The 23,018-nt window shown below is 38.9% G+C and overlaps 1 protein-coding gene across 4 annotated transcripts in view; it reads left to right on the forward strand.

The window, feature by feature from the left end:
• Window positions 1-2,455: 2,455 nt before the first annotated feature.
• The window catches only part of SNX13 (sorting nexin 13), a 65,535-nt gene continuing 44,972 nt past the window's right edge, over window positions 2,456-23,018 (forward strand). For 3 of the 4 annotated variants that reach the window (XR_005627307.1, XM_039707792.1, XM_039707803.1), the window contains exon 1: window positions 2,456-2,646. Coding sequence is in view for 3 of the 4 variants with exons in the window: in XM_039707792.1 (XP_039563726.1) it covers window positions 2,635-2,646 (12 nt within the window). In the remaining variant the exon portion in view is untranslated. The remainder of the gene's footprint in view (window positions 2,647-23,018) is intronic. The other variant, XM_039707812.1, reaches the window with a different exon arrangement.

Raw genomic sequence — 23,018 nt, forward strand, 5'->3', positions numbered from 1 at the left:
ATTCTAGCATTAGCAACAATTTGGACCACTATTGAAGCTGTGCTGATTGCTGTAAAATCAGAGAACGGTTTTCAGCAGAAGTACTCGTAGGTTTATTCCAGCAGTGCAAGAACAGAAGGTGCTTCCCAGTCTATCATGTGGTTGGGCTGCCAAATTCCAAGCAGAAGTAGGGGCAAATTCAAGTACAAAGTATTAATTGTGACATTATATTGCTGGGAGATTTGTGTAAGATTTGCTCTTCTTTTACATCAGCACACTTAGGATATATATACATCTTTGCAGCAAGTGCAAAAGGGATTATTTCTTTTGAAAACCTTAACTACTATACCTAAACACACAAGATAAAGAGATACAGTGCCTAGAAAGTTTATTTTTCTAGGCTATTACCTTGGTTCAATTACTATTATTTATATATATATTCATAAATATAATGTGATTTTTTTACTTCCTGCTTAACCCTTACATTTTATGAAATAGGTAATTTATCTTATCAGTTCATGATACCGTGCCTTGCCCAGAGGCAATATTTATTGACTCAATGACATGTCAAGCAGCAGGTGCTTTAAGTATTTTGATTCTATTTCCTATCTACCTAAGTATGTGTTGGAGTTTTTTCATAATTACACACAGCTGATCATTTATTGATCACTCTGCTATTTTATAGGTACCTTCAGGATTTTCTGTAGCACAGATCTGAGCACAGGGCATTGTTTGCTTGTCTTGAAGCACAGTGAAAGCCACAAATATGTATCCTAGCTGTGTACATATATGTCGGCCAAATAAGCACCTACAAAATTTTAGGGGACCAAAGCAATACACTGGAATTGGTATTTTACAACTCCTATTTCTCAATGGTTTTGAACAATTTTTTAATTTATCAAGGTGGTGAAATACGATGTGCAAGACCTCTGCATGGTGCTGTTATTGCTAAGCCTATGGTTTAAAGTAGAGTTCAGTGTGCAGTAAGATTTGGATTTTCCCTGAGGGATCAGCTTGGGGGGAAAAGTACTGCTAACATGAAACATTCAAAATTACAAACTCAGAAGTAAAAAGCTTATTAGACACTTAGAAAACTTAGTATTTTTTAATGTTTAAGAAAGACAATTATTAGTATCAAGGGTTTTCTCTTTTTGCTTCACATGACTAACAGCTGAGTCTCTGACAGGGGAAAAACAGTTGTATGAGTAAAACTGAAACTCAGTAATACTCACAAATAAAACTAAGAAGTGGTCAACCTTGAAATGTTAAGTATTTAACAGTACCTGTGAAAATTACAGAACTTCTGCAAAACCCACCAGCCTTAAGGACTGCTTAATGCCCTTCACATTTCTGCAAGAAAACACATTCTGCTTTTATTGAGGGAGAAAAAACACTGTAATTGAAGAAGGTTGGTTTTCTTCACATTTAAATAGTAGTGTTGCTTTTCCTCCATCTTTCCTGCAAACCATTACTATTTCTTTGTTGTGCATGTTGTTCCTGGCAATGTAGGACAAAAAAATCCCATCTTGTTCCTACTCTCCTAATGCACCTAAGGCTAACTGTGTAAGTTAAAGTCTAGTGAAAAAGCAAGCACACAAACAAAAGCCTACAGAACAGTGCTTAAAGGAAGAGCAAGACGGGAATATTTCTGTGTATTCAAATACTAAACTGTGGTGGCACATCAGCCCAGGGTTCCCTGAGCTGGGGCAGGCACGGCTCTGTTTCTGAGATGTGTTTCTGTTGCATACTTTATGCCATTACTTAACAATATTAACAGGCTATATAAGTTTCTTTCACAGAACTATGGAGCTTGGAAAAGACCTGAGTTCATCGAGTCCAAACAACCGATCACCACCACGTCCAGTAGACCCTCACACCGAGTGCCACATCCAGGCCTTCCTTAAACATCCCCAGGGACAGTCACTCGGCCACCTTCCTGAGTGGGCCACTCCAATGTCTAAACACACTTTTGCGAAGAAATTCTTCCTAATATCCAACCTAACCCTCTCCTGGTGCAGCTTAAGACTGGGAGTATTCCCATCCTCTCGCTGGTTGCCTGGGAGAAGAGACCCCCACCTGGTTACGGCCACCTTCCAGGGAGGTGTAGAGGGTGATGATAAGGTTACCCTGAATCTCCTTTTCTCCAGGCTGAACAACCCAGCTCCCTCAGCCGCTTCTCAAAGGATTTGTGCTCCAGATAAGACATGCGCCCTTCCTTAGCATCTAGAGCAGGGAAAGCCGCGGAGCGCTGCGTACGTCACTGGTGGATGAGAGATGCGCTGCTGGGTCAGAAATTTAACAAAATATTTCGATTAGCGTCCGCAGCACAGTTGCCTGACACCGAAGAGCTGTAAGACAGGTCACACCGAGGGAGAGAGGGAAAAAACCCCGACCCGCAGTTTCGAGGTCCGTGCCCCGGCCGCACGGCCGGTGCCGGGCAGGCGCAGCGCGGGCCGGGCCGGGCGCGGAGCGGAGCGGAGCGCGGCCCCGGCAGGGGGCGGGCGAGCGCTGAGCGGGGCGGCGGCGGGGGCTGGCGGCGCTCGCCTCGCCTCCCCTCCCCGCGGGGTGCGGGGTAGCTTTCCGCGCGGCCGCCAGGCTTCACCATGCTGCGGGGCTAGAGCCGCCGAGGCGCCGCCGCAGCGCAGCGGGGTAATAATGTTAACAGAGGTAAGAGCGCTGCCGAGGAGGTGCGGGAGCGCGGGGAGCGGCTCGCTGTCCGCCCGAGCGCTCAGCGCTCAGTGCCGTGGCTCAGCCCTCCGCCGGGGCCTCCGAGTTGTCTCGGCGGCTGGCAGTTTTCCCCTTGGCCGCGGAGGGCAGAGCCACCGGCCGGCTCGCCCGGGGCAGCGCCGGGCCCCTCTTATCAGCCTCCGTCCTCTCCCGGCAGGGCGGGACGGGAGCGGGGCGCTCCGGCTCCGCGGCGGAGCCCGGCCCGCCGTGCCCGCTCCGTGCGGCGGCTGGGCCCGGTCCCTGTTCCGACGCGGTCCGCTGACGGCCGGGCTGCGCTGCCCGCTGAGGGCCCGTGGGGCCGCGCCCGGGCCCGTGTGTGGAGGAGCGGAGCGCACCTGGTGAGGGGAGCCCGCCTCGGCCCTGGGCCGCGCCGGGGAGATGTCCCCGCCTGGGCCCCGCTCCGGCTTCAGCGCCGCTGGCCTCCTTCTGCGCGGTGGTTTCGTAAAGGCTCCGTGTTTGTTTTCTAGGAGGGCTTAAGCGGAGCGGTTCGGCTGTGCTTGCAGGAGTTTGTGTCACTAGGTAATCATTAGAAGTTGGCTGCCCCGGTTCACCTCTGCCTGGTGGAGGGAGGGTTTCTGTCCCGGAGCAGCTTGACTGTGAGGCAGGCAGGTATTTGAGGATCAGCGTGGGCTATAAATGTCTGCTGTGTCCAAAGGCATTCTAAAAGGTGGAATCTGGCAGTGCTTTCCCATTGCTGGAAATTAGACTTTAGCCTGTATTCTGTTTTGTGTACAAAGAGCCATTGATTTTCTATTTTTATTGTCAGCAAGGTGTCCTGAGTGCAGATACTTCTGCAACACAATGACTGTGTTACCCATGTTTTATAATTTGTCATATTATTCTACAGTGGAGGTGATTAATCCAAAAGTGAGTTGTCTTAAGTCTTGCAGGGTAAAGGCTTTCCAACACCTGAACATTTCAGCTTTACTTTCCTGAATGATATTAAACAGTATCTTCCACGTTTTAATTTGCATCATTTCAAAGTTTTGGAAAGCAGTTCTGTGGAGCCATGAGCTCTCAGATTTCCCCAGGAGGGTAAAATTTTCAGAATTAGTTAAACCTGTAAAAATATATGACCTATTTTTGAATTGAGGGTATTTGGTGGGTGGTCAGGATTAATAAGCTGCATTAAAGAGAGTTGGTGTGATGGCTATGACTATTAGCCATAGTAATTTAGATTATTTTAAGGGCAGCATAGAATGTTCTGGGTCGGTGCCTCCTACTGGACTGTTTGTTCCTTTTGGTGGTGGCTGTGTGTGCCCATCCAAGACATGTTATCTTGGAGCTGAATTTTCTTTTTTTAACAGTGTTGAAATTCTGTGAATAGCAGTGTGGATGACAATCCACTGGCTTTTTGAGATAAAGCTTAATGATTTCATCTGATGACCAGTTATGACACTTATCCTTGATGTCAGGAGGAGAGGGTTCTGACGTTCCCTACTTCTAGTTCCTGTACATATGTTATTTGTAGACAAGATGCTTCAAGGTGAAGTGTTCCAGCCTTGACATGAATTGAAATTTTAAGGGAGTCTAGCAAAACTTCAGGCCTTGCCTGCCTGAAAAGCAGTTGTGGGGATTTCTTCAGGCTGTCAGGAACATCCCCCTGAGGTGGACTGGAGGAGTCCTTTCTCAGTGCCCTTTTCTGGGCGTTCTGATGGTGACTTGGTAGCTACAACAACCTGGGAAAACTGGACACGGTCGCACCCATGAACCCTTACCACACTTTGGAGGAATAGGCATATTGTTTCAAGTCTTCTGATATGTGATTTCTTTGTATATGAAAATTGAGATTGATTGTATGGTGAACTGATATTAGAAGCAAAAACTGTGCTAGTTTTTGGTGCTGTATATTTATGGCCTTGTCAAGTTTCCTATTGTCTAGAGTGGCCAGAATCACTGTAATTTTGTTTTTATCCATTAAAAATTTGAATAGACTTCCCCTACTATAGCTGCTAGTTTTATTACTTAGATACTTAGATACTTAGTTTTATAACTTAGATAAATATGTTAAAATTTTTTTCTTCAATATGTTTAAGAATGAAGGAAGGGCAGATCGATCAGGTTTAATATGTACTGTTGTCATGCAGTAACATAGTGTTGAGTTTTTCAAGGTCAGTTTCCTACATCCTATGACTGTATTGGTATATGCAGACCCAAGCAGATTTGTTTCAGTTTTGTGTGAATGCAGTTAGGATTAGGACTTTGTAATCAGTAATTTCAGGGGAAGATCACACTTCCTGTCAGGAAAAAATACTCTGCGTTTTTTTTATTTGGTCCTTTCTGCCCATCTTATTTTAGTTGCATTCAAAACCCATGCTGTTGGATGCCAAGCACATACACTTGCTTACCTAATTAGAAAATGCTATTTCCAAATTTTTCACCATAAAACTCATTTCTGCAGTAGTGTTGACTACATTGTCGGCATGTGTTTAGAGTCCTGCTGTGGTGATTGTTTCCCTAGTCTGTTGTGTTGGCCATTCCGTGCCTTTTCACTTGTTCCCCTTTTCTTGTTCATCAGATGTGTCCTCTGCTTTCCAGGCCTGTGTGGCCTGTTCCTGTGTGACTTACTGCCTCAGCACTTTCTCATCTGGCGAGGCCATGATGAACACAAATTGCAATGGTCTTTCTCTTGTCTTTTTGGACAACTGGCTTTGTCTTGCTTGCCTCTTTTGCTGTGGTAACAGCACTGCACAGACTGCGAGGAAGCAGTTGGTGTTGTACAGCTCTGGCTCTTGGTGGTCAGTAGTGTCTTAAATTCTGATGGACCAAACATTCAGTAGGATTGTGGCTTAATTTACAAGAAGTTTTAGATGTCTTTCAAATTGGTGGTCTGTGCTGTCTGCATTTGCAGCCTGTGTTGTCTCTGAAGAGGGTACTTCATCTCAGCTGAGAAGTAGGTTCCTTTTTTTTCTTCCCCAGATACTCATTAAACTACTTTGAGATGCTTAGGGAGGACTTCAGAATTTATCAGCAGCTAAATTTTTCAATACTTAATTCTCAGCCTTGCAAGAGTAACTTGTTGCAGTACTAGTGGCATTTGAGAATATTTTTGAAATTTGACTTTTTTTTTTCTTATCCGCAACTAAAAATGAGCCATACTAAATGAGCTCTGACATGTTGGTATTTCTTGTTATTGCAACTGATGATGATAATTCACTAACTACATGTAGTATTTCCTTTCCATTAAACAATCTACATTTTTTTTCTATAAGAGAGTTTTAACAAACTTTTCTTTTTTTGGTTAAATTTTGTTAACTACTAGCCATTGAGAACTGTTTCTGAGCAAAACCAAGCCAATTAGCCTGATTTCTAAGAATAAAGGTTGACTCAGCAGTTTAACTTGCTCTAGAATAATAGTGAATTAGCCTTTCTGCAACAGTAGCACATTGTAAAATATATTAGTACAGCTCTGAAAGACGCAGAACACAGTTAACTGCTTGATGTACTGTAGCATTAACTTTTTCTTTTCCTTGATATATGTCAGTGGCAGATTGCTCTGGTGCTTTATATGTCTGAACTGTGTTCTGGTGGTAGAGCCATTTTCAAATGTGTAGACATTTACCAGGGTGCTGAAATAAAAAAGTTTTCTGTCCTTTTGTGAAACTTGTGTGCTGGGGCTTTCTTTAGTGCCAGTGTTTTGCTAGATGAGATCTAGTTGGAGCATTAGCTGCAAGCCCTTGGGAGGTAAAAAGCCTCTTTCTCCTTCAGTGTTTTCTGTGAGTGAGGTTTTCCCTACTGCTGGTCTGTGTTGTGTCCCTAATTGTTCCTATTACAGCCCTTATAATAACTCTATAATTTATGAAGTGTCAGTTGAAAGTAAGTGAGAAATGATAAAATTAAGAAAACTAACCTTTTGCAGTTATCATATATTTTTAAGTACTTGCTTTTAAATACTTTGCTAGTAAAACAGTGTCTAAACACTCAGGACTATTCTTAGAGTGTACAGTCGGGCCTAAACTGCTAAGACTGAATGCAGAGTTCTGCAACAACTAAAATGTCAGTCTGGACCATTCCCCAAAACATCATGGAAGTAGAAAAGCATGAAGTTCCTTACTGCAACAAAAATAGTAATAGCTTGTTGGGTTAGATAGCTGAAGGAGCTTCAAATTATGATTTCCTCTGTCTGGTTGCACTCCAGGGAGTTATCTCTCTTTTAAATATGTTTGTTGTCTTCTCCCCACCCTTACAAAGATGACAAAGCATGTTTTCTTTGAGCTAGCACTGGGAGAATTGCTATTATTAGAAAAGAGAAGTCATTGATATTGTATCTGAGTTATTTGCAATGGTGAAAGGATTAATATTTAGCAGTCTCACTAGCAGTTTTCCCCATTGCTTGGTTGAGAATACCAAGGCTGGAATGATAGCAGAATCAATTGCAGTTATGTGAACAAGAACCTTCAAGAAGTGCAAGGCATTGTAAGCTTAGGCCTGATACTCTGATTTCTGAATTAATAGAACAAGGCATTATTTCATGATGTAAACATATTGACAAGTTTGAACAAGAGCACTCTAACCTTGTTTACATAATTTCTGTGGGATCACACCTCAAAATGATGATGGCATGATGGTGATTTATGAGTTTGAGGTGAAGTGTGTGTTTGTTCGTACTGTGAGTAAGCACAGATAATTGATATGTTCAGCCAGGGGGACTCCTTTTATAACTACCATTTGTTTTGGACAAGAGGTCAGTTCCTACTCTGTCACAGTTTGAGACGATCTGTTAAAGATTATTATTGCTCTAAAACGGGAGTGGCTGTAAAATCCTGAGAGAGTGGAGATGGATTTCTGAAGAAGTTGCAATGTTGATTGACTTTGTGTTCTCTGTGGAATGAGATGTGATCTCAGTGTTGCAATTAAAATAGTGTGAGTCAAATTTGTTACTGCATTCCAACACTGACATTTTACAAACATTTAAGAAGTCCCACCAATTTTTAACTAGTTTTTTTTCAAGTGGGATGTTATGAAAGATTCGTGATTTCCTAGCATGCAATATAGAATTTGACTGTAGTGGTTAGTACAGTAGTTTATTTTGAAGCTGTTCTACCAGTGATGCTGAAATCTTTTCAGTCCTGCTGTTTTGCCTATTTTCTCAGACAGTGAACACAAGACTAATTTGATTTGAACCTCACCAGTTTGTCAGTCCACTAGTTGCCAGCAGGAGACAGAAATAAAATCATCTCTGCTGGCTTGAATCCCATTAAATCCCTTCATGCATCAGATGGCTTGTGTGATGTCCTTTCTTCAACTTCACATGGAAGGATTTTTTGATAATTAGAAATACTAAATTTCAAGAACTTTTTCTTTATTTCACAGGTGGAAATGGCACTGTGTTTGTTCATTTGAGGGCTCATATGGCCTAATCAAAAGTTCACAGGTACCATTAATGTCTGAAATGCTTAATTCAGTATCCCATTGTGGTTGGAGTTCTGAGTAGGAGGACAAGCTTTGCATGCATTTTCTTTCCAAGAGCATTCATAAGTTTGGGAACATTTTTTGAAGAGTATTAACTGCTTAAATGCAGTTTTGCTTTTGTTACAATGTTATTTTTTAAATTCTTTATGTCTGTTCCTTTTCAGTTCTTCCCTTAATCTCATGCCTCTTGGAGGAAGGGGGTGATCGTGGTTCTATTTTAATCACATCTGTTTGTGTCAGAATGTTTTGATTTCAGAACTGTCACTATTGTAAGATTCTCGTTCATCAGTATATTTTTGCAATTCTAGGGAATGACTACTCAGCACTTCTGCTGGTGCCTCTAAGCCAGTGCACGTTAGGCTATCTCTTGTGATGTAAGGGAATGAACTTGAGCAGGAAGTTTGAATTGCTACATATCCTGTAGGGCACCCTGCATTTCCACTCTTCCAGTCAACGCTGTTATACAAGGCCAAGTAGAAAGTAATCTAGAATAGCAAAATTCTCGCAGCAGCTGTCCAGCTGGTTATGCAATAGTGCCTCAGACTTGGAATGATTTCTCACATACCTCTTAAGTAATACTAAAAGCAGTGGGGAATAAATGTGTATGGTGTTCTCAGTCACCCCTTATTCAGGATTTGGCATTGCAGACTGCACAGATGAATTGAAAATCTGGTGATGTACATGCCTTGGGAAACAAGTGTTCAACCTGTGTTACTGTAGAAAGAGTGATCGCTTTGAAGTCTCGCTGGTTGTCAGAATGGTCTTGGAACTGTCTGACTTGGAGAGATGAGGGAGCCTTGTTGTCCTGCTGCTGTTCTAGCAGTGGCTGATGCAGGCTGAGATATCTCTGAGTCTTGAGTCTTTTCTCCTTTGTGAGGCCTGCTTAAAGCTTTACATTCCATGTCCATTATAATAAATCAAAACTTTGTTTAGGCTGGGTTTCCCCAGAGGTTGTGGTGTTTCATACTGTTGTATCAGCTTACTTTTCTGAAGCCTATGTAATGATTTTTTGTGATACCTTGAAAATAATGGGATCAGCAAAAATTATATATATATTCCTTATTCACTGAAGAACCTCTTTGTGCTTCAAATCACATCTGTGTTTATATGTATTTGTGTGCTTTTTTTTTTTTTTCTAAAAATCTATGCAAGTGGTTGTACTTCTGTTCCCCTCTCCCCTGGTGTAGCTTGGTATATTTGTTACTGAAAAATACCTTAATTTTTAATGCAACCTATTGGAGATTGAGGTAACCAACCTCTTTTAATATGCTCGGAAGAAAAATACTAATTTTTATAGCTTATATACCCAAATTAGTATTTTTGATCATAATGCTATCAAATGGAAATTTCATTAATTTTGTAAAGCAAAATCATACACTGTGAAAGTTTAAATCCTGTAATTTAATGCCTGAATTACAAATTTAATTTGATGGTACATATAATAAAACGGTAATTACTTTTTGTGCTTGTTTATTTCTTCTATAAAATTTAAAGAGTCTTGTGGAGAACAAAGATGTTTCTGTGAATATAATTTTTATTGTTTTGATAAATATTTATTTATAACATTAGGCTAGGAGGATAAGGTTTTATTTAAAATTTTCACATTTACCAAAGCTTTTTCTCTTCAGAGTCAGCATTTTTTCTGAATTGAATAGAGTGCAGTAGGTGTGTTAAAAATAATTTGTCCTTACTGTGTGTATACGAGCACTTAATACTGGTACCTTGCTTTATGGTCTTACAACTATGTACTTAATTTCTTCTTTAGTGCTTCATGCTTGACTTGCATGTGTGCTTAAAACTTTGAAATAAATTTTATGTTCATTTCTTTAAGTTGTTTTTAATGTCTGGACTTCAGATGGTAGTGGTCTGTCTTTCAGTTGGCAGTTGCTCTACTGCAGCTTCTTAAAATTTCTTATTAAGATTGTGAGTTAGCAGTAGTGACACCAAAAGCAAACAGTATGTCTATGAATCTAAGCTCTTACATGACTTTATTGGTGATTTCCCTTTATTGAAGTCTCCAGTTAATGATGGTTGGTTGTTGCCAATCACTGTTTCTATTAATTTTGCTTTATTTTACTGGCACCTTTTTTTGTTTGAAATATTTTTTCTCTCTAGATTTCTAGAGAATTGCACACAACTCTAATTTCCCTTTTTTCTGTGTTTTTTTGATGCATTATGCCAAATGTTTTTTTGTTTTCCAGTGATAAAAATAGCTGCATTGTTTCTGTGTAGAGTTGTGTACCTGGGTTGGTCTAGGAATGCTTCCACCCTGCTGGCTGTGTGGTTTTTCTTTTGTTCGTTTTTTTGTTTTTCTTGTGTATTGTCCTCTTCTTTATTATTTTCTTCATATATTTTTGTTTTCCTGCTGCTGTCACTGGGATGGCCATATATTTTTCTTTAGATATTGTCCATGCATAAAGCTATTTAAGATGCTAGGAGTGCCATTTCATGTTTGACTTCACTGGATCTAGTTTGGCTGCTACTAAAGTGGTTTTCTCCCCTCCACCAGATGCAAGCTGGTCTGACAGCTTCTTGTTTCAGGTCTAGCAGCTAAGTAGCAACTGCATGAAGAATTCTTTTGCCTTGGTGAACCAGTCTTGTGGAGGGATATGAGGGTGGGAACCCAGGGTAAGTTGCCAAATCAACAGCTGCATGGTTTGGTGCTTTGGAAGTGCATAGTTTTAGTCTGCATTTCCTTCTGTGTAGATCTAAAACGAGTCAATACCCAAAATAATTCCCGTTCTTTTGAAAACAGGGACTGTCACTATCCCTTCTGTGACTTCTGAATGCATCTCTGCCTCCAGAAAAAATTACAAATAAGGTTTGGTAGTTCTACTTAGGTTTCTTTTTTTGTTCTTGGCCATGTGGCAATGATTGAAGTTTTTAGATATCTTCTCTAAACTTGCCCTAGGAGCTGGATATTCAAATGACTCTATTACTTTAATCTATAATTAGTTTCAGTCTGTAATCTTGAAGTGGCAAGAGTTGATATACCATTTCTGTGGTTTCCTTCCTCTCCAAATTCATTGAAATTTGTTGGAAATTTTCCATGCCCTTATGTATGAGAATGAGGTATTCCAGCAAGTTCAAAAAACTGTCCCTTTATGTAAATGTTATTTGTAGGTATTCACACTTCCTTTCTCTCTTCTGTGTCTTCGTGGGAGAGGTAGTATGCGAACCTGGGAGATATCCAGGAAATAGTTGGCATGCTGATTCTGGGCCCAGATTTTGTACAAGGAAGAAGATGAGTACTTGAGGCGAGAAGATTCTTCTGGGGTACTCTACAGGCGCTTTTCTTCCATGGAGTGGCCGGATGGACAGCGGTCATGGACCAGAGTCTTGGAAGAAGTTGTAGGAGGCTTCTCTCTACTTACACTTACCTGCATGCAATGCAGCAGTGTTCTGTAGCAAACCACTCAATGAAACCTGTGGAATTTCTCAGGGTTGTGCAGGCAGTAAACAGCAGTTTTCTCAGAAGCGGTGTTAAGGGAAAGGCAAAAGTGCAGAGAGGACTGTGAAAGAGATTCATGGAGTGAGCAAGCCTTCCTGAAAGGGATGGGGGGCCAAGCATCTCTGGAAAGCAAGCAGGTAAAGCACACAAACAATAAAGACTGCAGGAGGTATTGGAAAAGGGGAATATTAAATACATGAAGGAGAAAGATTTTATTTGTTTCTGTTACATTCCTATTACATTTGTCCCATTGGAAAAAGACAGTAATATTTAAACAATTTCAGCTTCGCTGATTCAAAGCAAAATCTGAATGCTAATTTTCTGTGTTGGCACTGTCCATTCTGTGAAGAGTTGGGCATCAGCTGCTTATTAAAGAGGTTGCAGATTTTTTGTATACTGTGAACTATTGGAAAACTTGCTGGCACTGAACTGATCTCTTTCTCTTGCTTTACTTTGTCTAACTGGGTGATATTCTGTCCCGAAAAACAGTTGAGAGGAACAGCAAGTTTTCAGGCTTACTCTAGCTTTGTAAGGGTTTGCGTCACTTTGTATAACAGCTGTCTCCATGGTTATTTTGTCTTCATCCAGTAAGCATACTTCATACAAAATTTGGCCATGTAGGAGTTCAGATGTACTCTCAGAGACCACTGGGAATTTGTAGTGAAATAGTGGTTCTATCACAGTTTCTGTATTTTATTTATGTAACTGGAGAAAACCTGTGGCACTCAGAGAACTGCATAAAATTTAAACTTTTGAAGAAAACAGTAGAGTAACATCACAATCTTCAAAGCAAGGTGCTAGTATTCTGTCAGTGGTTTTAAGTTTCATAAAAATGGACTATATTTACACCTTGGAATCCTACTTGTTAATTGTGTACTGACAACAACTTCTTTGTGGTGCATACTCTGATCTTTGGAGTTCTATTTTTAATATCCATTTAATTTTCTAGCTTGTGGATTATGATGCTGATTAAAAAGCACTCTATAGTTTTAAGAACTGTTGTGAAACTATCAGTACATTTTTGACAAAAAATCAGTTACAGTGAAGCGGTGATCATTGCAAGTAGGAGTAGAAGCTGAAACTAGTTCACGATGCTGTCACTGACTGAGCCCTTGGAATTTAAAGAACAAAACAAATCTGCCAAAATAGTAAAATCCGTGAATACAGTTGTTGGTAGCTGTTTCTTCAGAATCCAGTCTTTAGGCAGTAGATGCCCTTTATTATTTTGGTGGTAAGGGTCTAGAGACTACTTGTTTCTGTTTGACAACAAATAGTACCATGGAGAGGAGGAAGGGGGTAATACTTGAAAAATGGGGTTACATCTCAGTCATATAAAAGGGAGTCAGAATGTTAATTGGGAACACCAAAAGCTTTCTAAATCTACCTTTCTCTTGGTGGCAAGTGTAGCCAGTATGTGGCTTGATAATATAGATATATTTTATTTTAGCACAAAATCCTTTGTGGTAGAGTTGGATTTTGTGTATTGGTTTCTAGGTGGATTTGTATTGTAACAGGAAGACCAAAAATGGACACAGGACTCCAGGGATGGAGAGGAATGGTTCCAAATGGAAAGGAAGGTTAACTTTGCTGTCTCTGCTGGTGACACTTCTGCTGACAGAGGGTAGAATACTGTTGGCCACCTTTGCTAACAGGGCATGCTGCTGACTCGTGTTCACCTTAGAGCCCACCTTGGGGTGTCTTTCTGCAGAGCTGCTTCGCAGAGGGTGGCCTCAGACTGTGTTGTGGCCCAGGGTTAGTCCACCCCAGAGCAAACCTATGCTTGTTCTTGTTGAACTCGATGAGGTTCCTGTCAACCCCCTTCTCCAGCAGGATTCTGTGCACCTCTTTTACTGGGAGTTCACAGTGTCACATCACCTAACTTGCTCAGGCATCATCAGTCCTCTTTTCATGCATAAAGGCTCCCACCTAGTCACTGGCTGCACACTGTACTCTGTACCACTGACCATGTGTTTGCCACATCATCTGGCATTTGTCACTCACCTTTTAATGCTCAGGCATCATCAGTCCCCTTTTAATGCATAAAGGCTCCCACCTAGTCACTGGCTGCACACTGTACTCTGTACCACTGACCATGTTTGCCACATCATCTGGCAATTGTCACTCACCTTTTAATATACTCATCCAGCCTGTACCTCAGCAATTTAGTGATAAGGAAGCTGTGGGATACTGTGCTCAAGGCAAAGTGCAAACATCTTCTAAGGCCCCGCCCTTGTCCTCAGCATCGCTTGCCTCATCATAGAAAGCAGTTGGGTTGGTCAGGCATGATTTGCACGTGGTAAATCTTTTGCTTGCTCACATCCTTCTTGGGGACTGTGGTGATGCTGACTGGCACATATTTTTCCTTTCTCCTTGGCCTGGACCCTCTTTCTTGCTGATGGTCTTTGGCTGCCAGTACAGTCTGAGAAATGATTTATGGTGGCTTTCTGTTAAGCTTTGTTTTTTTGGATTCCATGACAGCAATTATAGTACTGTCTTCAGTAAAGGTGATATTTTGCATTACAGATGAGAAACTCAATGTGGTTTTCCTTTATGAACTCTGCTTTATTGCTTACAGCTTTTCTCCTCCTTTTTAGTAAATTAAAAAACAACAAAAAAAAATCAACAAACTTTTTTTTGGGGGTAGTAAAAAGGATAGTAAAGGTGATATTTTGCATTACAGATGAGAAACTCAATGTGGTTTTCCTTTATGAACTCTGCTTTATTGCTTACAGCTTTTCTCCTCCTTTTTAGTAAATTAAAAAACAACAAAAAAAAAAACCCAACAAACTTTTTTTAGGGGTAGTAAAAAGGATGGGGATGTTTTAACCACATTATTTCATTTGCCAAAATAATTCTGCAAGGGTAGGTGGTGTGACTGACTGTGTTTACAGACAACAGCCTTTATGACTAGGGACAATGTGGAAATCAATTTTTAGTCTTGTTGGATATGTCTGTTACTGGAGGATTCCTGGCAATTATGATAGATAATGTGAATTGGCTTCTTCCACTTATATTCTTTCAGATTTGTAACCTGACCTAATAAGGCAAGTAGAGTCAATCTTTATATTTAGTACAGTCCTTGATAAAAATATTCTAAAGTTATGTTTTTAGCTTAGTATTTTTAGAGTAACTTTTTCGTCTAGATGAGGAATGTTGCGTATTTGGGATGTATTAGATTGTGGTATGTACTATCAAAGAATACTGCATCCAAAGCTGTTGCATCTTAACTTTAGTGGAATAGTGCTGAAAAATTTGCTGCAAATAGCAACATAGTATTACCAATGGGTTAAAGAACTTAACAAAACTCTTTGACTAATTTTATAGCCTAACAAAACCAGAGTACTAAAAGGTTGATCAGAAATTAATGACTAAATCTTTCTGCAGTAAACTTACTGCAGTTCTGGATTTTGTGTGTGTGTATGTAATATTTGTGTATATGTGAAATATGTATAAACACATATAAAATGTATAACTCTCAGTAAAAAAAAAATCCCACATCCTGCTGATATGTATTGAAATGTATGGTTTATCAGTCTGTTTAGAAGAAACTACTGATTTTAAGGAATTTGCTTGAAAATAATTTACTTATTGTTATTTTCAAGCAAGTAATCAAGTGATAGAAACAAAAATCATAGTATTTTTGTCAGTACAAAATGTGAAGGTGTTGTCTGCTGTTTACATGTGATGAGTTGTTTAGGAAAAAGCTAAACAGTAAAGCTCAATGACTGCTCCTGCAATGTGCAGTTCCAAAATGTTCCAAATTTTATATAATTTGTCTTATTTTATACTTTCATGTCTTTGACACTTCTCCATTTGCAAAAACTGTGCACTTTTACTTCATTTCACTTTTTGTTATAGTGGAGCTATTGTTTGAAGATAGCAAGATTTTCCAAAGCAGAAACTGTATCATTGTGCATCTTTTTTGTATTTATTCTTTTTTAAGCTGATTCTATCAATTCAAGATTGCACAAACTGTTTTGCACACAGCCACTGCTATGAAATTGCGTGGTATCTCTATAGAAAAAAAAAGAATGGATTTATTTTAGGGAGAAGTAATCATTGTTCATCAGACCTCTTATAACCCATCTTTTCCACTTTGTTCTCCCTGTAAAGATCATAGACAATAATGCATTGCCTTTGAAAAGAAGACTCTGTGCAAAATAGTGTTTATATAAATAATCTTTATATAATTTTTTTATAGAAATGATATAAATTGGGCAAGTGGAATGGAGATTTAAGTTCCAGGAGTAGGCAGATGCTTATTGCTTGGTAGAAGGAATGCTGAGTTGAAATTACCACTACCATGGAAGAACAGCTTAGAACTAAAGAAATTTCTTCTCTACCTTCCAAAAGCTTAGCTTTTAAGGTATGAGGAAACCTTTTTACAAACGTGTCCCATGCAACTCTTTCTGTAGTATCCGTGAGCTCTGCCTGCATGTTTTCATTAGAATCATAAAGAGATGACCACTAGGTCTGATTCTTGTGGAGACTCATTTAATGCATACAGATGAATTTCCATACAGATAAATATTAGAAGCTGGAGTGGTTGAAAGTGTTCTCAAAGCAAAGTTTATGATTCTTAAAGTTCTTTCAGTGGAATCAGGTTTCTTTAGCAGTGAAAAAAAAAAAAAAGATGAAAAGAACTTTTAGATAACTTCTTTCCTTTCCTACAGGAAAGTAAAAAGTTTAAGATGCTGCTTGAGCAGTAGTCACAAATGAAATAGGCAATAACAGTTTCTTGACTTAGCACATGTGACCTCATTTTGAGCCATATAGGAGAACACACCTTTTTTTTTCACCTGCTAAAGATTTTGGAGGCTTCCCCCTCACTCCCCTTTGCCACTATTTTGCACCAGAAAAACTTGAAGTAGATGTAATCTGTTTATCTAGAGGCTGAATGTAGAACAGTCTAGATTATCTCATTGGCTTGCACTCAAGATAGAGTTAGAGGGATTACTTTATTCTCTTACTTTAGATCACCTTAGGCAATCCTGTCAAGCCTGGTCCTGTTTCAGTCACCTGAGGTGATCCAAAATGTTTTTATCTTTTTGTCTTGCTTTCTGTCGAAATAAATAAATTAGCTTGGATACAGTCAATATGGATTGTTACAAAGGAAAAGGATCATTTCCTTGGAATTTGTATTAAAGATGAGTTTGAATATGTCACTTTTATATTCAAGACAGTAGCGGAAATTGAGGCTTGCATCTCTTATTTCCCATTGCTATCCAGGATGCTCACGTGCTTCTTTTAAATTTGACCAAAATTCCATATTCTTAACTAGAACATGATTCAGACTGGGTTTTAATGCAAGGATGTTATCAGAAAGAGTGTGCATCTGTGAGGGTAGCCTCTTTATTTTTCACAGCAAGTTAAGTACTTGGGCCACTCAAGAAAAGGTTACGTGGAATGAAACTTTCTGTCCCTTGCTGATACTTCTATATAATAAAGTATCTGTTAGCACTGGAAATAAAGGGTAGTAAAATGAAGGTTAGTTCAAAATTAAACATTTCGCTTCCTAATTTCATGTAATGATGAGCAGTGGTGGCAAAGCCAGGTGTGGGAGAGGAAGAAAAAATAATGACTCTTGACTGTTCATTTGAGAAGAAAATGTGACACTGAAAATATTTACTATTTCTTATGGAACTGTGTTAAACAGAAGATTGGTCTTTTTCTTGCAAAAAAAACAGTTGTATCAAAATATGGAATGTAACATTTTTATTTTTAATTATATTACAAGTTGTATAGTAATATTCTGATTATTGCAAATAGTAAAGTTTTAGTAAGGGAATGTGTTATTCTCTGGATAAATACTAAAATTGAAGTAATGTGCACAATAACTTTTAATCTTTCTAGTTACACACTGTAATGTTGCATATTTAACGAAAGTGTTAGCATGTATTTTCATTTAAATGTTTGCACTTCTAAAAATGAGCTTCAGCAATAAAACTGCAAAACTGCAGTAATAGTGAATACAGATGAAAAATTGTCACCTATCCATTAGAGCCCTATCTGTTGGCTGACTTAAATAGCTGTAGGGCGGAGTAGGGGAAAGTGATCCCGAGAGCTTTGCTGTTCCATGCAGTGTGAGGAACAGCAGGAAAACCCAAGCTCAGAGCAGTTAGACATGATTTTGTTTGAATTAATGCAACTGTTAAGTAATGAAGCCATTTGACATCCAGAGTGTGCGTTAGCCGAAGGAGAGGAGGTGAGGTGGAGAGGGCACAGATGGACTCTTGCTTGCAACAGAGAGTTTCCAGCCTCTGTAACTGCGAGGAACCAGCGGGAATGCTGCACTTATCTAGAAGAAACTTCATTGGCCAAACTTCTTAACTCGTAACATTCATTAGCATTTCCTTCTTTATTTATTTAAAATATTTTAGAGTATACTTATATGCTTTAGTATTTTAAGCTTTCTTTGGAAAAAAACCCAAAACAATCTAAACTTAGAACGCTAAAAGTAAAATAGACTATGTAAAATCCTTTAATTTTTTTTTTTATCCCAAGAGTTTCCTTGGGAGTACTGAAATAAATTATTACGTAGATTCACCACAATTATTTTTCCATAGTATGAAGTAGGAGCAGAGTTTAGGGTGTTTTTTTCTTTGCCTTTTTGGGCTAAGAAAGGAAAAGGGCAAAAGGAAAGGATAAGAAGAAAGAGGTTAAAAAAGACCTTTAGTGTTGTTAGGAAGTCATGATATGCAGGAGTCAAAACCATGTTGACATATATTTGAGATGATCGCTTTAACTTTGGCAGATAGGAGAATGTAACTAGAAAGTTGTTAATGGTTTATTTCAAAATTGTTAAATATTTCTCTGAGTGGTGTAATGTAACAATTTCATTGCACTGAAATTGGCACGCTGGTTGGTACAGCTTTCCAATTTTACTTGTCATGCTAGTGAAAGAGACAGTAATTTGAAACCTAAAATAATCTTTTTAATCACTTGACAAAAGTGACACTCACCTTAATTATAGAAAGGTTTATATGTGAACATGTTCCATTTGCACTCAAAATGGAAGTCAAATTAAAAGGCAGATGTGTGGAATTAACAAAATTAAACTTGACATCTACTGTAAATGCAATCCCTGACAATTTTTCTAATGTGAGCCCAGAGGAGGCATTAAAAAAAAAAACAAACCCTAATAATTTAAACTACCCAAACAGCAAAAAATAGTTTTATCAGTGTCTGTTAGAAACAGGTCAGCTACTGTTACTTTTTAAATATTAATGGAAAAATGTAATTTGATCAACAAGAGTGAAAGAATTGTGAACAAACATCTTTTTGTTTTTAAATGTTGCTGTTCTTTCAAAGCTCAGATTATTCTGTTGTGACCATAAAATGTGAAAATAATCACAAATTATAATCTTCCAAGGTGGAATCTATTTGGATGCTATTGTAAGATTTAAATTACTCTTCTGTGTCAGCTTTAATAAGATTGACAAGCAGGTGATTCCAGAGCCCTGCCTTCCTGTATGGCATTCAAACTGTGTCTCCAAACTTGAAGCCACAATTCCTACCCAGTGTGTGTGGGAATTGTGAAGAGAGACAAGTGCCTGAAACAGGAGCTTCTCACTGGAGTAGGAGGCTGGTGGCACCCAGAGCCACATGAGTGGAAATACTTGTCCTCTGTTCAGTGGCAGAAGGGGCTGGAAGAACGTGTCATCTGAACTTGTGGAGTAACACTTGTTTTGCCCTAAACCTGAGGTAACACGTGTATTATCTCCCTGCCAGTTGCAAGCTAAAATTGACAGCATAGTTCAAATCCAAACAGCAAACTTATGTTACCTTGGTGAATCATTTCTAGAGAAAGATGTGTCAAGACCAAAGAGCTTGCTTGAAAATGGGTGTGGGGCAAAGGTCTGAAAGATTGTCAGATGGATTAAGCAAATAAGAAACCTGTTGAAGCTACTTTTTAGTAGGCATAATTTTGTTTCTTTCTGGAAGAAACAGTTTCTGTAAACTTCTGTGTGAATGGTTGTGTTAAGTGATGTAATCAGTCATAACTCAGCACTACTAGCCATAATGTCATGTAGCTTTAACCATCAAAACATTGCCTTGATTAGGAAGCAGAAACTAAAGAAAGAAAAAGAAAATATGCATAAGAAACAAATTATTTATGTACTATTTTTAGTACTTGGCTGTATACTGTGGAAAAACCATTCTGTGTGAAAAATGGACAAAACCTAGTAAAAAAACCCCCAAAACAAGCAGGTGTCATTGAGGTGGCAGTTTTGTTAGCTGTAAAAGCTGAATCAAGCACATAAGAATATTCACCTTTTTGTGTCTTCTCACACCTGATGTGCCTCTGCAGTGTACTTTTGGAGCTTACAGGCTCCCTTGTACTTCAACTGCAGTTTGTTTTGCTGAAGCGACTCCAACTGTGGAAAGAAAATTACTGTGTGTGACCGCAATTCTGCATTAACCCGTTATACATGTACGACCTTGGTAATGTTCTGCAGAAGTATTTGCAAAATCTTAAATTTGAAAGCTAAGAAGTGATGATGGTGAGACAAACATGGAGTATCTGTAGTGGTGGTAAGCAAAAGTGGCTAAAACTGATGAAGTGGAGCAGCTGCTGACATGGAATATACATCCTTCACCCATGTGTATGCACACAGTATATACCCAACCATGCCTAACACAGCACTAAGGCCTGTGTATCTCTTAGGCTTTAGGTAACTGTCCCTAATTCCTTGAAAGTCAGTGAACAGCACTGTGTCAGGTCAGCTTGGAAGTTTGCCCTGCCAATATAGGGCAGGTCGGCTTCTTTTAAAGGGTCTGTGACTTAAACACCAGCAATTACACCATTTGTTCAGAAGACTGGTTTGTTCTTTGTGTTAAGGGTGATAAGCATTCATCCTGCACCTGACTTTAGTATAACTAACAGAGCTTCACTAAATCTGTAAATCTTCTAAAAAATTAACATTGTAAATATAATTTGGAAATAAGCTCTTAGTGAGGTTTGAATTTAAATACCTGAACTATTTTCATACTGACCAGCTGTAGAGTCATATTTGTGTATGTTTGGACATTCTATTCAAAAACAGTTGATATTTATGTAGAAAGAACTTGAAGTTTTCATTTGTTTTCCTTGGAGTTTTACTGCTGAAGTCCCTTCAAGAAGTGTGGTGTCAGGGAAAGTTTTGTGTACAGTCAGCAGAAAGGGTACTATCCTGATGATTTAATCCCTTTGAATGTCTCAAAATCCGTAAGACTATAAAGCACTTATAAGAACAGACAAGAATTAGGTCAATATCTGTTGTGCTTCCTGCAGTGTACCAAGTTGTACAATTTTTAAGAAATCCTATTAAAATACCAAATGAGATTTGAATCTCTGCACCCATATACTAAATTGCAAAACTGGAGCATAGGACAAAAGGTCACTGTTTTATTTATTAGAGATATAGAGCTTTCTTTGTTAATTATGCATTCATCCAACTCTGACTATACATCCATCTCGTTTAATTAAGTCATTTAGAGTGCTTATCCCATATTTAGAACTTAAACTTTTTTGAATGATGTGATTAAGCATAATGGGTTTCTGACATAAAAAGGCCATCATTAAATGCTATCTTCTGTGTGCATATCTTCCTTATCATGCTTGTAGTGCTCTGCAGAGGTTTTAAAATGTATTTCTGAGGGTATGAATATGCTGAATTTTCTTTTTGTATTGAAATGTAGATGTGCAATGGGATCTCATGTTTTAGTTAATTCATGCATTTGCCATGGTTTTATGTTTCTTTTTTTTCAGCTGGTGTGTCCTAGAATGGTTTGGGTTGGAAGGGACCTTAAAGATCATCTAGCTCCAGCACCCCTGCCATGGGCAGGAGTGAAAAATTTCCTGCTAAACTGAGTTGCTGAAAGCCCCAACCAGCCTGGCCTTGAACACCTCAGGGTTGAGGCATCCACAGCATCTCTGGGCAGCCTCAGCCCAGAGTGCATTGAGCAGTGCCCACCATCACCTTATATCTAATCCAAACTTAGTCTGTGTTTGAAGCCGTTCCCCCTTGTTCTGTCACTACATGCCCTTGTGAACAGTTTCTCTCTGTCTTTCTTGTGGGCTCTCTTCATGTCCTGGAAGGCCACAATCATCTACTGCATTTACTTATTATGAGTCAACAAAACAAAACCTTCTACTCGGTTGTGATTTTAGTAGTGTGGATTTTGTGGTTTATATTATCTATTGAAGCAATTCCTCAGCTTAAAGAGAATTTAATAACTTGCAATGCATTTTTTTAATTGCTGCACTTTAGTTACACTCATCTACATACTTGTATGTTTAATTTTTCCCAGACTCAAACATTCAGAACAAAGCCAGTACAACTCATATCTCCAGCTAAGAAAGTTCAACTAGGAAGAAAATAGAATTTAATCTCAAGGTTCCATTAAACTTTTAACTAGGAAGAATTAAATAATTCTGATTATTACAGTTTAGATCTGTGGAAGTCTCTCTTCAGAGCTGTGATTTTGCTTTTTGATCTTGCTCTCAAAAAATAATCAAAGTTGCTTTATATAGGAGTCTTAATTTATATTCTTTTTCATCCTCTATAGGGTTTTTAAAACTTTTTTTGAAAAAGTTGATTTTTTTTTAATCCTATGCCTAAAATGAAAAGACAAAATCTAAATAGTTCCTTGAGAGAAATGAGCTGTAGCTCCTTCATATTAGAAGCTAAAAAAGGGCTCTCTGCAAATCTGGTGTTCAATCTCTGTTTGTTTTCTAAATGTCAAACTGCAAGACGAGTTTATTTAAGTACTTTCTTAGTGCTACTTGTTGACACAGTTGTCTGAGTTCCCATCATGGTGTCATTTGATCACTGTTAGGAAAGGTGTAAATTAGACAACAGCAGCAACCAAAAAAAATTGAGAATCTTAGAGCTGGAACAGTTTGGGTGGCCTATAAATACTTGTCATCGTTGTGTTTCACACTCTTGGGACTTGGCTGAAGCATGCTTTCCATATTGAACTAGAGACTAGATTGAATTAAATTTATATAAGCTTTGTTGACTGCATTGCAGCATTGTGATGATCTAAAAACTATTGTAGCTCAGATCAGCCAGGTTTTCACTGCCTTGCTTTTTTAGTTTAGCATGCATGTATGTACAGGCAGGTACAGGCACACATCTGTCTATATAGATAGATGGAGTATGTATGTGCATACATGGAGATACGTAAATGCAATTAGACTATAACCTGTAACTGGAATCTCACTGCTTTTTTTGTACTCCCAGAGTTTTGCCTGCTGCATTTATGCCAGACATCAACCCTCAAAATCCCACCAGTCACATGTGTGTGCTCTTGTGACTGACTTGAACTTCATCATGGGCTTTTTGAACAACCCTTGCCTCCCTTCCACTGCCCAAGTATCAGTTGCTGAAGTTCCCCTCCCTTTTATTTATATGGAAAAGTAAGCTTGTGCCAATTATTTGGTGCACCTGTTGACCCCCCTGTG

This window comes from Passer montanus, unplaced genomic scaffold (assembly GCF_014805655.1).
Source record: "Passer montanus isolate IOZ18808 unplaced genomic scaffold, ASM1480565v1 scaffold10, whole genome shotgun sequence".
Classification (NCBI taxonomy): domain Eukaryota; kingdom Metazoa; phylum Chordata; class Aves; order Passeriformes; family Passeridae; genus Passer; species Passer montanus.